The following is a 16,236-nucleotide window of genomic DNA, read 5'->3' as shown; positions in this document are numbered from 1 at the left end:
ACTAGGACGGCTTTGAGGCGGATGCTGCGGGAGTGGATGTCGACTGGCCGCGCCATTGTCCCCTGTTACCGCTGCAACGGTAACCACGTCCGCCACCACGCTGAATGTTAGTGTGCCGCCCGTGGCTGGCAGGACGTGTGTGAGCACCCCTGCCGTGGCCACGAAAGGAGCGCTGGGCAGAAGATTGCTGGCGCAGGGCCGACAGGCCCAAGGACTTGGCCGTAGCCCTGGAGTCCTTAAAGTGTTCCAGCGTATGATCTGCCTTGCCACCCAAGAGGTGTCCATAAGGGTGTTTTGGATATGGGCCGAAAAGTTGGCGGACCTCAGCCAGGAGTGGCGGCGAACCGCCACAGACGTGGAAATCGGTCTAGCGAGTCCGTGGTATCCAGTCCACATCTGATGGAGTACCGCGCTGAGTCTCTTCCCTCTGCAAGGGCTTGAGCAAGTTTCACCCGGGCTCCCTCCGGGCACTCAGGCAGCACGGCCGCAACCGTATCCCACAGAGAGTGGGTGTAACGGCCCAAGAGGCACGCGGTGTTGACTGACTGCAACCCCAAACTAAGGGAGGAGAACATCTTCTTTCCGAACTGCTCCTACCTCTTGGATTCCCGATCTGGTGGTGCTGTCGGGAATGCGGATTGGGAGGTTGACGCCTGGATAATCAGACTCTCGGGTGGGGTGGGTGGACAAGAAACTAGGGTCGCCCGGAGCTGGGAGGTGGTGCCTAGCGACGTTCCCATCTACAGGGGGGCCTGTAGTGGGCCTGTACCAAGTGCCCAACAGGACGTCTGTGAGTGCCTCATTAAACGGCAGTAGAGGCTCTGGGGAGCGCTTACCTGCGGTTTAAGGACCTCTGTGAGGATGTTGAACCTCACTGCTGCGATGGGGAGCTCAAGAGCCAAGGCCTTGGCTGCCTTCATCAGCACCACACTATAAGCTGCCCCCTCCTCCGTAGCCAGTGTCTGGGGAGGTATCCAGGCCACTGGCTTCCACTAGTTCCTGTGTCCAGTCCTCATATGACTGGCACTCACGTGCCAGGGGGTCCTCAGACCCCCCAAGTCTCCCTCGTCGTCCATGTCCTGAAATTCAGGGATAAAGAATGGACCCAGATCCTCGAAAAATTGCTCCGACGCTGGGTTCTGGACCGAGGGTTGGACCAGGGACGGCGTTGTACGAGGACGGCGCTGAGGGCGACACCCTAGGGGTCGACGCCGGCCGGGTCGTAAGGTCGACCAGCGGCTACCCGGATCCGGAACCGGATCCAGTGGGGCCTTGCGGCGTCAGGACTGAAGTCGGCGGCGGCGCCGGGGCCGAAGCACCCGACGGCGCCGGGGCCAAAGCACCCGACGGCGCCGCTTGGGCTCCCAGCCGGGTCTGCTGGGCCCAAAGGCGCCGCGGAACCCGACGGAGGAGAGAGCGACCTCATGGCCATGAGGAAGGCATCGATCTCCTCCGGCGTCGCGTTCTGCCCGGGGACCGGCGGGTACGGAGCAGGCCGCGACAAAAAGCATAGTTTGCAGATCTTTGGGAAGCATCGGCCCTTAGAAGCCTTTAGACCCTCCTCATTCTAACATGTCAATTAGACCCTAATTTGTGTTCCTGACAGACCTTTTAATCAGGCATGTTTTTGCATGAATCTTCAGCCAAGTTATCATGCTGTTGTGCACTCTTGCAACCAAAAGGGTTTCTGCTGTTAGTGCCCTGTGATGACTCTTTCTCAGAGGAGATGATGTTCCTGATCTATGTGAAAATAGAAATTATATATCGCTATGTTTAAGGTCGGCTTTTGGACCACTGCTTCTGATATCTTTTAGTCGCTCCCATTTCGAAGTAATTTCATTTTACCCAAGGACGCTATTAGCAACACATTAAGCAACTTAGTGATTTGCCTCTTTTTTGCGCGCATGCAGCACACAGTGCTAGGTCTTTTACACCTTTTGCCTTTGGTTCCATGAAGAAAGATATCATGAAAGCTGCAGTCAATTTTATGCACGTATGGCTTATGAGATGAATGGTGCAATAAAACTAAATGCTTCATGGAGAACTACATTTAAACTTGTCATTGACATAAAAGTTTGAATATCCCTGCATAGCGCAGTGGGCTGATCCAAAAAGCCACAGGCAGATAAACAAATGCTGATACCAGTGTTGTGTCTGTAGCCAGACCTTAAGTGAAACATCTAGCAATCTCTTATCTAAGAAAATGGATAAAGGATAAACCACATTTTGTAGATGATCTGAGAAAACAATAAAAAACTAATACTAACAAAGTCAAATATTCCGCCTTTTGGAACATGTGTTCCAGATAGCTCCACAATCTGCTGCTGATACTCTTGTCTTTTTGATCAAGCTCCCTAGGAAGATGGTGCTCTTCTGGTTCTACAGATCCTTTCCTTACCTTCAGTATCTCCACATCTTCCTGCTGACACTTAGATTCGATCTCTGAGATCACGCTCTGGAGGGAGATTCGTTTTTCTTCTAATTTGGTCAGCCTCTCCTTGATGTGATGAAGACTCTTCTTCTCTTCCTCCTCCAGGCTGCTGAGGTGACGAGATTTTTCCTTCTCCAAAAACCTCTGGAGTTTATCGAACTCATTAGTCATTTGCTCTCGTTGGCTCTTGAACTTGTCCTGCAACATCAAAAATAAATCACAAGTTCACTCTGAAAGCACTTCCGAAATAGGTCACACATCTATCAATCGACTTCGCACCGAGCCACTGGGACGCAAATTATGTTTACATCCACCGCAACATTAAGGGCTAACTTATGTCACCCTAGGGCATCAAAGGAGACCAGAAGGAAGAGCTGGTAGTTCTTTACCTCGCATGTACATTTCCTGTACTACTATTTGATGCATGGGAGGAAGCAGAGGCGACTGAATACAGCAAACACTGACAGTAATATTTCCAAATAAATTGTAATTGTGTCCCAGCAATCAGGCAGAGACAGGCCTTTTTTAATTTCACCGGTTATTTCTCCAGTGGGCTGGAGCCCCTGGAGGCCAATTCTGAAAGCCCAGCACCTGGTGCCTCTTTCACTTACCCCACCCAGCTCCTGAGGTGAATTACAGAAGACACAGGGAGACTTCAAGAGAGAGAGAGAGAGAGAGAGAGAGAAGGGGGCAGTGGGAAGACAGAGAGAAAGCATCCAGAGAGGGAGAAGAGAAGGAGAGAAAGAGAACTGACAGATGGAAAAAAGAGAGATTGAGTGAGAAGTGAACTAGGCTGGTTTGAGCATACTGGCGAGGCCTGCTTTTGGTTCTCCAGGCTGCCCTGAGCACACTCCATGTCTTGTCCTGCATATGGGGAAGATGTGAATCAGAAACTGATCTTAGGGTCTGGTAGGTTGTCTGTCTTGTGCAGGGGATCTAATGATGGGAGATACAGCAACTTTGAAGGAGATGCATTTTGTATTCAAATGAGGCTTCTGCTATAAAGATGTGATCTGCAACAGCACATATCTCTGCTGAGAAGTGCGCCACTTGTAGCTTCTGGTTGCATTTTGTACATGCCCTTCAGAAGTGGCTGCAGGTTATGCTCTACGAGACATTGACTGACATCAGAAAAGTAGAGAATATTTTGTAGTAACTGCAGTTTTACTGCTGTTTATTAGTTTATTTGAAAAACGGTGAAACGGTCTTCGTCAAGAGATACTCCCATGGTTGGAACCTAGATTAGAGATCCTAGGTCAACATTATGATTGGAGAAAGTCACAGATTTCCTGTGTACATAACTTCTACTTCGTAATAAAGCAAAGACCGTACTAGTTCACTCAACAGAGTACAAGAAGAGGAAGGAGTTGTTTTATGGTAAAATATGCATAAACGATTCTAAAAACAGACTGTATGTTTGCTTGGAAACAGCCAATGAATTAGCACAAAATGTGTTGAGTATCACAGTACGGGTCAAAAGGACACAAAATAGCAGAGGTTATTTACAAACCTGAGCACTTAGTTGGTGAAACAAGTATTGAGAAAAGTCAATACTTCTTTAAATTGTGAAACAGTTTTTGTGTTTGTCTGTGTGTGTGTGTGTGTGTGTATGGGCACGCAGAGCTTACAATAGGTCACATATCAAGGAGATTAACACTTAACAGGGTGGACTCTCATTTGCCTGCTCAAGTGTAAACATCCCACTGCTCTCTCTACACCATCTTCATTATTACTCTTGTGGGGCGCTGCCCAAGCGCTGAGTCCTCTACCCCACAATCAATCAGCATTAGTAAGGCGCAACTCTGCTCACTGCTGCTTTCCAATATCAGTGCTGCTTTCCAATACTAGTGGAACTGTTCCTATGGCTTAGATACCCGCCACCCCCTCTCAACACAATCCCCAAGGATGGGAAGACGGAAACGGTTCTGAACTTTTGGAAGGCGGGAGGGAGTTACCCTCCCGACCGTATTTATTAAAATATGAAACAAAATTAAAAACATTAAATTAACAGTTTCATATCATGTACAATTTCATTTACACATTACGATGTTCTTGGCTGACCTTAACACATCTCTAATACAAAGGTTCTCCTAGCCGATACTAAACATCCTGCAAATGCATTTCTCAAAATTGAAATTGTACATCCTAACATTACGGGCCAACGGCAAGGTCGTAACCGGTGTCAGATCCCCCATACCAGAACTCCCCCCTCACTTGTGAGGGGCGGTCGCACAGAGGGCTGTACCTCTGTGCCTGCTTCCAATTTCCCTTGTCTTAACGGGGGCCCTCTGTTAACTCGACGCCATATTAGTGGTCGTCCGAGGACTCGTGTGAGGTGTCTAGAAGGTAGCGTAGACCCCCCTCCCACCCCACACAACTTACCACATCTGCCGTGGCAGATGTCCGGGAAATTCCCAGGAGGGGCCCATAGCCCCTCCTCCCCAGGGAGGGGCCCATGGCCGCCTTCCCTTTCGGCGTCCCCATCCTTAGAGGGGACCGCCTCCCCGTTTGAGGGGCCAATGGCCGCCTCCCCCCGGGCGCTCCCATCCGTAATGGGTGACGCCCCCACCTCTAGGGATCTTCCAATTACTGCTCACCGATCATGACCTTACCGCCACAGGCCGGATAGTTGACCGGCTATCCGGACCCCCCACAAAACTCCTACTTAAAGGACATGGCTGCCCAAACTCTTTAACCAAGCTACGAAGTCTCCTATGAGTAAAACATTCCCCTCCCGGGACAAATGGACCCCATCTTCCAGATACATATGGTCCCCCCTGATACATCCATGAGGAATAGAATGCAATGTACCTGTACGGAACAACCTACCAAGTTTGTTATTCACTTTCTTCACCGAATGATTTATAGCAGACACTGAATTAGCCCCCGCCACACCTTCCGCGGAATCATATGTGACCATGCAATCGTGCACCCCGGAACCCTTCTCGCCAACCAACTTACTGTGGATAGTATCAACTCGAGAAGTACTCGTCGACCAGTGGTCACCAAATCATTGCCCCCAAGATGCACTATGATTACAGATGGCGGTGACCTTGTCCGCCCTAACAAACCCATAAAACTTTGAAACTGGTCAATACAGAGCCCGCCCCTTCCATAGAAGGTCACCCTGTACCCGTATTCCCCAGCCATGTGAATCATGTCACCTGCTTTGAATACGTCTGTGGCACGCCTCACGTATGAGTGGCCCACGACCCACACCACTCTTTCCTCAGCCGGTGATCTTTGACCGCTGGTTCCCAGGTGTCGGGTCGACTGCACAGTCCGCCCCGCCTCGTAAGCTCGCGAAACTGTAAACCAAACAAAAACAAGAAGCGTGAGTGCATGACATTAGCTTCACAACATGTGCAACCGCACATACCTTTTATAACAATTCGAGGACCAACGCCCCAACTGTTTTACTTTTTCAACACTCAGACCCCTGGCTGTAGCCTCTGTAGCAGCCCCTATCCGGAAGGAATGAGTCCCGAACTCGCACGGGTTCAAGCCCGCAGCTGCGATTGCCATTGTTAGCACCCGCCGGAACTGAAACCTCGTCAGTGAGGTGGCGTCGGCGTGCCTCAGCAGGCTTCCCCCCCATGATGCCGCCCTCTGCGCCAAATACTCCTCCACGCATGCTACCGGGCACATGGGAGATCCCGGAATCCGCTGGACTACTACGCTGTCCCCGATCGCTCTCTGATCGGTCTTGGACCTGGCAAATGAGATTACCATTGTCTCCCCCTTAATTTGAACGTGCTCTCGGCACAGACCTCCCCCCGTATCCTGCTTGTTCCTTCCTACCAGTTCGCTTACCCGCATAGCCCCATGGAATGCTAATGCAAAAGCGGCCCGGAATAGCACAGTCTCTGATTGAGACGAACATGTCGCAGGGAGTACGGACAGTAACCGGGCTAATATTTCCAGACCTATCGGGTGCCTCTCATCAACTCTGCTACCCTCAAGGCGTTGCCACCCACGCAGCGCCTTCTGTACCAGAAAAGACGCAGTGGGGTCCTGGATGCCATGAGCCCGTGCCATGAAAGAAATGGCGGCCCGGTGTCTATTGGCCGTAGCCACTGATTTGCCTGCCTGATGTAATGATAACAAAAATTTCAGGACATACTCTTCTTGGCCCCAAAGCTCCCCCCTAGCTGAACCCAAAAAGGACCAATAGGAACGGAACGCCCCTTCATATGCCTTCCTTGTCCTGGGTGCTAGACTCTCTCCCACGAGGTCTTGTAGTCCGGGGCACCGAGAGACCAGAGAGCTTCGGGAAATGGTGCCGCCACCGGGTCCGCTGAGGGCAGAAAACCCCAGAAGGCCTGCATACGGGAACGAGAAAGCGCATCAGCTGCCTGGTTTAACACCCCTGGCACATGTCTTGCCCTAAAGTGGACGTTCAGTCTCATAGACAGCAGGACAATTTCTTTCAGCAATCTCAAGATCCATTTGCAGCGGGCTGCCTGACTATTGATACACTCAACCACGGTCATATTATCAGACCAAAACACCACAGAGCGATCACGAAACCCCTCAGGCCATGTCTTTAAGGCCACCAGAATAGGGAACAGTTCGAGAAACCCAATGTTACCTGTTAGTCCACTCTCGTGCCACCATGCCGGCCAGGTTCGTGCTGACCAATGATTACCAAAGATGGCGCCAAAACCTACACTCCCTGCCGAGTCAGTCCACAACCCCAGCTCCTCGGAAGAAACCGCCGGTTTGTTCCATACGACCCGACCATTGAAATCCACCAGGAATGCCAACCATATGCGCATGTCCTGGCGAACCTCTGCCGAGAGCCTTGTGCGGTGGTGCCCTTCCTTAAGGCCGACCATGGCTTGAGCAATAGAGCGGGAAAAGGGGCGTGCCATCGGTATTACTCTAAGGGCAAAATTCAGCTGACCCACCGCCTGCTGCAACTGATGCAGATTTACCTTCACCTCGCTAATACATGTTTCAAGCGACGCCTTAAACTTCGTTACCTTTTCCTTAGGCAAACGGAAGCACCCCTCTTCGGAATCGAGCTCTATTCAAAGAAACTCGAGCGAAGTAGCCGGGCCCACTGTTTTTCCTGGTGCCAATGGCACGCCAAAACGATTCATGAGATCACAAAATTAATTCAAAGCCTGTGCACATTCTATGTCTCCGGCTGCCCCCAGGAATAGAAAATCGTCAAGATAATGCATCACATGTGTAAACCCCGTTGTTCTTGTGAACGCCCATTGCAAAAAACTACTAAATTTCTCAAAATACGCACAAGAGATGGAGCAACCCATTGGCATACATTTATCCATGTAATAGCGCCCCTGAAACATGAAACCAAGGAGACGCTGATCATCTGGGTGTACCGGGAGCAACCGGAACGCCGACTCAATGTCTGATTTGGCCATCAGCGCCCCGGGCCCCAGGCGATTCAACATGGCGACGGCCTCGTCAAAAGATGAGTACCGCACCGAACAAACTTCCGGGTCTATCGCATCGTTCACCGAAAGACCCCTTGGAGCTGACAAATTATGTATCAGCCTGAATTCCCCTGGGTCCTTTTTGGGGACCACTCCCAGAGGCGAACAAACAAAATTAGCAACTGGTGGCATGTCATATGGTCCGGCAACCCGACCTCAGGGCACCTCCTTCCCAATCTTTGCTTGTACCACCGCCGTATTCTGCAGAACCGACAGTTGGTTCCTACATTGTGCTTTACCCTGAAAACCCCCCGCCGGGATGCGGAAACCATACGAAAAACCATCTCGCAACACCCCAGCGGAGATATGATCCGGATATTCGTTGAGCCAAGGAATCATTGCCATGATGTCAACCGGGGTAGGGAGAGGCGCCCCTCGGACTATTTCAGACCTGTTTGGCACCCCCTCTATTTCCTGTATCACCAGTCTTGGCTCTGCACATGGTCTCGGGGTGCGAGGACTGCCCGCACCCTGCACATTCATGCCTAAACCTGCAAGACCCTTGCGGCCTAGTACATTTGCCTCTGTTAAAGCTCCAGCATGCCCCTTTTTTGCCTGAGTTGCCATTATTCTTTGTGTGCTGCTCATTGCTTGATCCCGCCCGAAAGGGCGCCCCGGACGAATGGCGGGAAAACTCGACCACGTTTCCCCCCAAAGATGGCGACTTCGCCGTGCCTGACTTCTCTATTTTCTGCCAGGAAATGGAGTCGAAACAATCCCACGTCAGGGATGTGTTGTACTCCTTGGACTTACGAAATATGTTATCGTAACAAAACCATTGAATACCAGCATATGTCTCATAAAATTCCATGATACGTGTCTGATACACGGCTAATTCCACCAATAATTCGGGCCTCCGTTCCCCCATAATTGCAGTGAACATTCCAAACGCTCTGCCCCAATTGCCTATTGTTTCATCAACTCTGAAACCGGCCATCTTGGCGCGACATACACTAGGATGCTGAAACTCTTTTTGGTTCTTTACATGCTCAATCTCATAGTGATCGGTCAGCAAGGAAAACATGTTCACATATTTATCAGCCCATATCCTTTCTTTTACCTCAATTGGGATATGCTGAACAACTTTCTCCCTCCTTGAAGGTACCGATCCCTCCCCTGCCATCGGTAATGGCTGCTTACCTGAACCGGTAACTGTGACCGTAGTCCCTGCCGAACCAACGCCCGATACTGGCTGTTCCACGGGAGCCTGCGGGGAAACAAAAGGACACGGTGCCTTCGCAGCATCTTTCGATTGCCGCAACTGCTTCATTATCGCTCTGACTTCATCAGCCGTGGCCCCCTCGTTCTCTTTGCCCAACTGGGCAGCCAGCTCAGGAGGCATATCCTCCCCGTTCACAGGAGTGATTACCACAGGGATTGGTTGCCCCGCATTCGGGACAGGAGTCGGGGCCTCAATTGGGGTGACCGGGTGCGCTGGGGGCGCTTCGGGAACCGGGGCCTCCCCCCCCCGACGCTCCCCTCTTGGCCCTTCTACCCTTCCCGTTAGGGACTACTCCCGGCAATGCTGGTCCGATGACTCTCTTAGGTCCCCCCGCACCATTCATTGCCGCCATCTGCTTCTTCATATCCGCCATGTCCTTCATCAGCATACGAAGCATCTGATCGGTCCCGACCCTCTTTCCGACCTTCTTGCTAGGCATCGTCAACGTATGCTCCACGAGGTCCTAGGCCAGGAAACTCCGAACTCACTGAAAGAGTAAACACAAAATTAAATTCTCAAAATTGGCTCTTCGTTCCGTCTCGAGCTCACGTGCAACGGGGAGGTGCAGCTTCAGAGCACAGGAACAAGAGGATGCTTCTTTGGCTTGTCGCTCCTTTTATCCTTCTTCGGGCGGGCGTGAACCCACCTCCAATCCGCCTCCGGGGCGTGGCTAGCGTTGTCGGTGTCTAGGACAACCCTCTCTTGGGCGGGAAAAGGCTCGCCCCAGCTACGCCGCTTCGGGCATACCAGCCGGGACTCGCCTCCCGCCCAAAATGGCTTCCCGGGGGGATCGGGGTACTCCACCATACGTTCGGGGGGACCGAGTGGTCGCCCCTTTCCATTCACTGCTGGAAGACAAAATCTGCATACATGCAACTCTAAGGCCTCTGAATCTCTAGTTTTCACAAAGTCAAAGTGTGCCACAATGAGCCAAGTATAGCTTGTGTACACCAATGGGAGCTCATGGTCATGTGTCATCCAAGCCGCTAAAGATATGGCCTTTTGCTATAGATAAGTTTAATACAGGGGAAGTCCAATGGGTCAAACTTAGCATTTACCTAAATACCACCCACGATTCTGAGAATGGGTAAAATGTCATGTCTCAGATGTGCAGGTGTATTCAAGTCTTGCAGGCGTCTCCATTTCAACAACTGTCGGAAATAAACAATAGGATCAGATTGTGCATGGACTACCTTGTTCAGAACGACAGTAAGAGATGTAAATGTGTATACTTGTAAAGCGCACCCCAAGGTGAAGCTAGGCATCCCCAGCGCTGAAGGGGCCGTTGTGGAGATTAAGCAAGCTATTGCCCAGAGTTGCAGAGTGGAACCCATGGTTAGAGTAGGCACCGAGGCGAGAATTATCGAGTCCGCAGACATTGACCCAAGAGCCTGCCGCATGGGGAATCGAACCCTGGTCCCGGGCTAACCTCTGCCTCCGGGTCTGCCGCCTCTAACCGTTGAGCCACACTTCTCCACTATCAGACCAGGGCACCGTGCTCCACGCACACAATGCCCTTGTGGGTCTGGATGGTAGCTGTGGTTTTCCATTTTGGATCTAAGGATTGAAAACCATTGAATACCATTAGAAACGGGGGTTAAGATATCCTATCTACCGAAATCTAAATCCCATTGGTTATAATAGCATTTTTATTCGGCGGATGGGTTATCAGTCACCATTGTGACGAAGTAACCCGCCTGCCGAGATCAAAGTCAGGCCCTTAGTTAAAAAAAAAAAATTGTGGGTATAGCCGTACTCCCACATTACCTACCACTTTAACCTTCTCCCCATGGTACCACGGTAGCATGCAAGCTTCCACAAGAACGTTTGCACAGTACTGCGGTACCATGCGCATGAAGCTCTTTTGGGAGTACTGTGGTATCTAACGGGAGAGACACGCTGAATGTTGCGGGAGTAATTTAAACAAAAAAAAATGCCACTAGTTCCTAGAAGTGTCAGGCGGTCCGGGTGTCCCTACCCTACTCTTTTTGTAAAATGTTGCAGGTCACAGTGACCGAGTCCCCAAGTCCTTTAACAGCAGCAGCAACATTTTCTCTGGGTTGCAGGTAGCCAATCAGATCGCTTGGTACCAATACCAGTCCTGTAATAGCAAAATAAAGAAGCAGAGAAAAAGTTCCCTCCTTCAATCAGGAGACCATATATTTTTTATTTAGGACATTGCGGGACTCCCGTGGTACAAACTGTCCAGACATACCTAACTTTTCTTACTGCTACGTGCCAACCCGAGCACCTATTTAACTCACATTTCTCAAAAACGACTGAACAGATATACACCAAAAAACAAAAATCAAGCTTTCTGAAAAGAACAATCTAACTTTTTCTCATATTTTGTTTAATTTTGTGAATTAACAAGGTATATCAACGACTTGTGTTCCCCTCGCCTTTTCTTAGCCCCCAGTCGACCGATAAGCACAAAATGTTACAGAACGTTTCGTGCAGATTTGTCAAGCAGTGCCAAAATTATTTGCAAAACAAAAAACTCTCTTCCTATAAAACGTCTGATGTAACTATCACTACACAAACCCATATTCAACAGTGAACTGTGAATTATTGTACTTTTAAAATACGGATTTCACCATTATCATAATGACAGCCCTCAAAGTACTCTTTAGAGCTTTACCAATATGTCTAGAGTACTGCCATTGAGTAGCATGGCAGACCAATGTATATATGAAAAGTTACCTAAATATTTTATTGTTGGCTGAAGTTAAAAAAACATATTTCAAGCTAACAACCCAAAGTGCATGCATCATAAAACATACATAACATGTAATGTGTGTAGTATGGTCCTATAGGGTTCTGGTGATATTTTACATAATTTAGGATGTCATCAGGACACAACAGTGCCAATATTGCACCATAATAGGTGGTTACCATTTATTTATACTGATATATAAATATTACCTACTGGCGGTCGCCAATAGGTAGCTATAGTTAGAACCTAGTTTCCAGAGAAAAAGCAATATTTAATTTGCGTCGTTTGACGAATCTTCGCAAAATTCTCCCAAAAAAAGATATATCCAGGTCAGCTCCTATCCTGAAAGTTTAGGGGTGATTCGTCAAGCGAGGGCTGAGAAAAAAGGGGGTTCCCAAAAAGTGTTTTCTTCATGTTAATTTCCATAGGAAACTTTAGCCAAGGCTAAAGCCCGAACTGCTGAATGGAATTACAGAAAATTTGGCAAAAAGGTAAACCTTGGTTCAGAAAGCGAACTTTTTTTAAATGGTGTAAATCCGTTCAGTAGTTGTTGAGAAATTAAAAAAATAAAAGTCTGAAGATCAATTTCCCATCGGAAACTTTAGCCAAGGCTGCAGCCAGAACTGCTGAACGGAATTACACCAAAATTGGCAAAAAGGTAGTTCTTGGTTCAGAAAGCGACCTTTTTTAAAAATGGTGTAAATACGGTCAATAGTTGTTGAAAAAATCAAACAATAAAAATATCAATATTTAGGGGCGCAGTGGGTTCGCAAACCCTCCTGACCACGAGCTACATTCTAATTGGCTGCCAACACTCCAAACCAGGATGTGTTGGCAGCCATCTTGTCACTCGGCTCTAGACAGTGCATAATCTAAATTGAATTTATAAATTACTTTATTGATTAGTATGATTATATATACACCATAGAATAAATGTAGGCATTACGGTGTTTAATGTCAGTAAGGTGTTTAATGTAATGAAAAAAAAGAGTAAACAATGATTGGTACCTGTGCAGAATGAGTTATTTAGTTTGATGGGAATTAGAAGGGATTCAGGCACTGCTTATTTTTAATTTAAGAAGCTGCGCTAGAATGGTTAATAAAATGAATTAATACACCACTTGCTATGTGTAAAGGACAAAGGTCAATATGAAAACAATGGCAATTGGAACCTGCTAGGAACGGGTCGCGGTTCAATTAATTTGTATCAATAAGGATTCAGGTCCACTTCATTTAGAATGTACGAAGCTACATTAAGGGACTTTGTCATTTTACTGAGGAAAAACTGTCCTTCCCACAGGACAAACATGAAATTTAATCTGACAACATAGAACTGCCAGTCGCATACTTTTTTCGCAGTGAGCTGCCATGAAGCTTTGGTGCAAAACGTTTGAAAATATTTTCCTGACCAATGACAAGGTTGCAATTGGTCAACTGGAATTCTTCAAAGGATTACGGGTGTGGGCACTATAAGACACCCCTAATCCCTCTTTTACTAAGGTAATGAAGATTCTTAGACCCTAACCTATCTACTTTTGCAGTAGTTTCTGTGTGCCAATCAGCAAACAGGCCCAAAATCCATTTTCAAGACGGCTAAATACTTCTGCCACACTAAAATTGACTCTCCGAGTAAGAGGGTGGGGGCTCCTGAGTGTGATAGGAGAACCACCAGTGTTCTCCCCATTTAACACTACAATCCAGTTTGAAGAAAGCACTGTATCCGCATCAAACCCAGAGACAGAAGCCTGGTAGGATAAAAGCATGGACTTTGCCAACCAGACCAGGAACACACAACATTTGGTTTGCCATTCTGTTCTCTCCCATTCAAGTGAACACAAGAGTTACATGTGGCTCAACAGACTGGTCAAGCAGAATTGGATAGTTTGGTGTCAACAGGATGGGCACAGCCCCCACTCTGAATATTCTGCGGAGATCTCTGCCTTTTCAGGGCAGCCTATTTTTCCTCCTTGGAAGAATTTTACACCGCATTCACACATTTTTCAAGCCAAGTATAGGGTGAGTATTTCTGAAAAGTTAATGCAAATTAAGCTTTAGGAGCTTCAGGAAGGGCAAATGTAACCCTTTAAAAGTTTCTTTTCCTTAATATTTATGAAAAATGTATCTACACCATTGATTTGGACCTGGGTTTGAAACGCAACATTTAAGAGTGATTGAAGTACAAGAAAAATGATAACAGCAGCATAACCAGGAAAGACAAGGAATGTAACTGAAGGAAAACAAGAGATATGATAGACAATGAGGAATTTGACTCAATACCAGAAGACACAAGGGAAAACATCACTGAGACAAAATGTAATCCCCCAACACTCGAAAGGCCCTCGAGTCATAAGCTGTCCCAGAGTACTCATTGTAAAATTGTTTCATCTACTCGACTACAAATCTGAACCAAAGAGCAGGGAGAGTAGGGCATTTCTGGCAAAAGAAGCAGGGAGAAAGAATGTGTTCCAAGAAAAGGGAGAGATGTGACAGAAAGACAAGGGCAGTAGGACCTCGGAGAAACAGGTAAGGACCGACCCAACAGGAGGAAGTGGAAAGTGGTGTGATACAGGGGCAAGAAGCAGGGAGATATGGGTACTGCACGTCAAGAGATTAGCTTCATTGGACACAATTGCATGTGTCATTAGGGAAAAGAATAACAAGCAATTAACCATCACCCTGAATACTACATACCTGTGACCTAACTGCCCATTCGGAATGTGCTCCAGTCTGTTCTCTTGGGGCGTTTCGTTACGACACCAAGGTGTCGTTAAGAATAGTGATTCTGGCTAACAAGTATATGGGTTAGTCATTAACAGGGGCACTTCTGATATGTGAGTGTGGAGGAGAGAGTAGGTGGTTGATAATTTGTGTAAGGGAGAATTCAATACCTACACCATCCACAGCATTAGAGTACCTCCCCTACAGCAGGCGTAGGTGCACGGCCTGGGTGCCTTTCCTTTGGTATTGGGATGGTCGGTGTAAACCTCTGTGTCCTGTTTGGCGCCTGGGTGGTGTGCGCTGTGAGAAGTCTGTTTCGTATTATTGCATTGAGCGAAGATTTCGCTGCTTGGCCAACAAGGTCCTTTGGCCACCAGGAGTTATGCATGTGGTCCTTCTTAATGTCTTATTGATGAATGTGCTACTGATGACAAATGGCAAAATGGTTGTCGGTTCTGGCCGGGGCTCGGCAAGTATGGTATCATCTTTCTCTCACCTAATACTTGTGCATTATCGGCCATGAACCAAGTATACTTCACGGGGCTCTGCTCACACCAAAGTGGGCCAAGATCACACAAAGCCACAGGATGAGAGTGTGTTGTCAGTCATATATGGCAAATTATGAGAAATATGCCAGAGGTAGAGAATATGACATCAGACTTCATCCGTGATAATATCATGGTTCATCTTTTGTCCCAATATAGACAAAAGTTACGGACAGTCTCTGTTTTGCAAAGAATAGTTATTTTGTCTCCGCATGTGCCTCTTTTGCAGTCCCATGTCAAATTTGGCTCCAACGAGGGGATTGTGCGCTGCTATTCTGATTCCAAAGGGCTCCCGCTGTCTGGTTTCGGCACCTGGCTTTCATGCAGGTGACCTGTCTGGCTGTTGCAGAAGTTGATTAGTGTAATGGTCCCAATTGCGCTTGAGCTTGCCACTCATTGAAGGGAGACACTTAATGCAATGTTCAACACATTAAGGTGACAGTCCCACCAGTTCAGAATGGATACATTTTCAATATGTTACGCAGAGAAGCCAGAATTGTGGCTTCAGTTATCTTATGCAACTAACTAGCATTGTTAAAGCCTATGGTACTGGCGTGTTGTATGTGTACTGTGGTTTTGTAGTATATATCCAGAGGCAATGTCAGAAGCCACAAAATAACAGTCTGCCTTTTCCCCCGGTTACCAGCCCAATGGTGGGAAAGTATCATTTATTTATTTATTTATTTATTTATTTCTGGTATTTGTAGAGCGCGACACTCATCCCATGGGATATCACGGCGCTGTAAGAAAAAGGAGACTACTGAAACTATGCTGGGGAGTTAGTTTTTGGGAAAGAGGTGAGTTTTTAATTTTTGGCGGAATTGAAGGTAGTTAGTGGTGTGTCTGAGGTCCACAGGTAACTCATTCCATCTTTTAGCCGCCAAATATGAGAAGGCGCGTCCGCCAGTCCTTGTCTTGTAAATGCGCTTGGGTTTCGCCAGAGCTAAGTTGTTGGATCTTAGATTCCTGTTGGGGATATAAAATTCGATTTTCCCTTGAAGGATGGTAGGGCCCGTTTTGTGAAGGGCTCTGTGCGCGTGGCAGAGTAGTTTGAAGGTGGCCCTCTGACGCATTGGTAGCCAGTGAAGTTTTTTTATTGTACACTTACTCAGGAAATTTCAATGCTACGAGAGGCACTG

General features: G+C 47.9%; 1 protein-coding gene across 1 annotated transcript in view; it reads right to left on the bottom strand.

Moving 5' to 3' along the window:
* LOC147717650 (E3 ubiquitin-protein ligase TRIM39-like) overlaps positions 1 to 16,236 on the bottom strand; it is a 168,975-nt gene that overhangs the window by 125,766 nt on the left and 26,973 nt on the right. The window contains exon 3 of the mRNA XM_086920544.1: positions 2,399 to 2,629. Within this exon, the coding sequence (XP_086776670.1) occupies positions 2,399 to 2,629 (231 nt within the window). The remainder of the gene's footprint in view (positions 1 to 2,398; positions 2,630 to 16,236) is intronic.

The sequence above is a fragment of the Lissotriton vulgaris genome, chromosome 5, assembly GCF_964263255.1.
Source record: "Lissotriton vulgaris chromosome 5, aLisVul1.2, whole genome shotgun sequence".
Classification (NCBI taxonomy): Eukaryota; Metazoa; Chordata; class Amphibia; order Caudata; family Salamandridae; genus Lissotriton; species Lissotriton vulgaris.
This window is presented reverse-complemented; position numbering and strand designations above follow the sequence as displayed.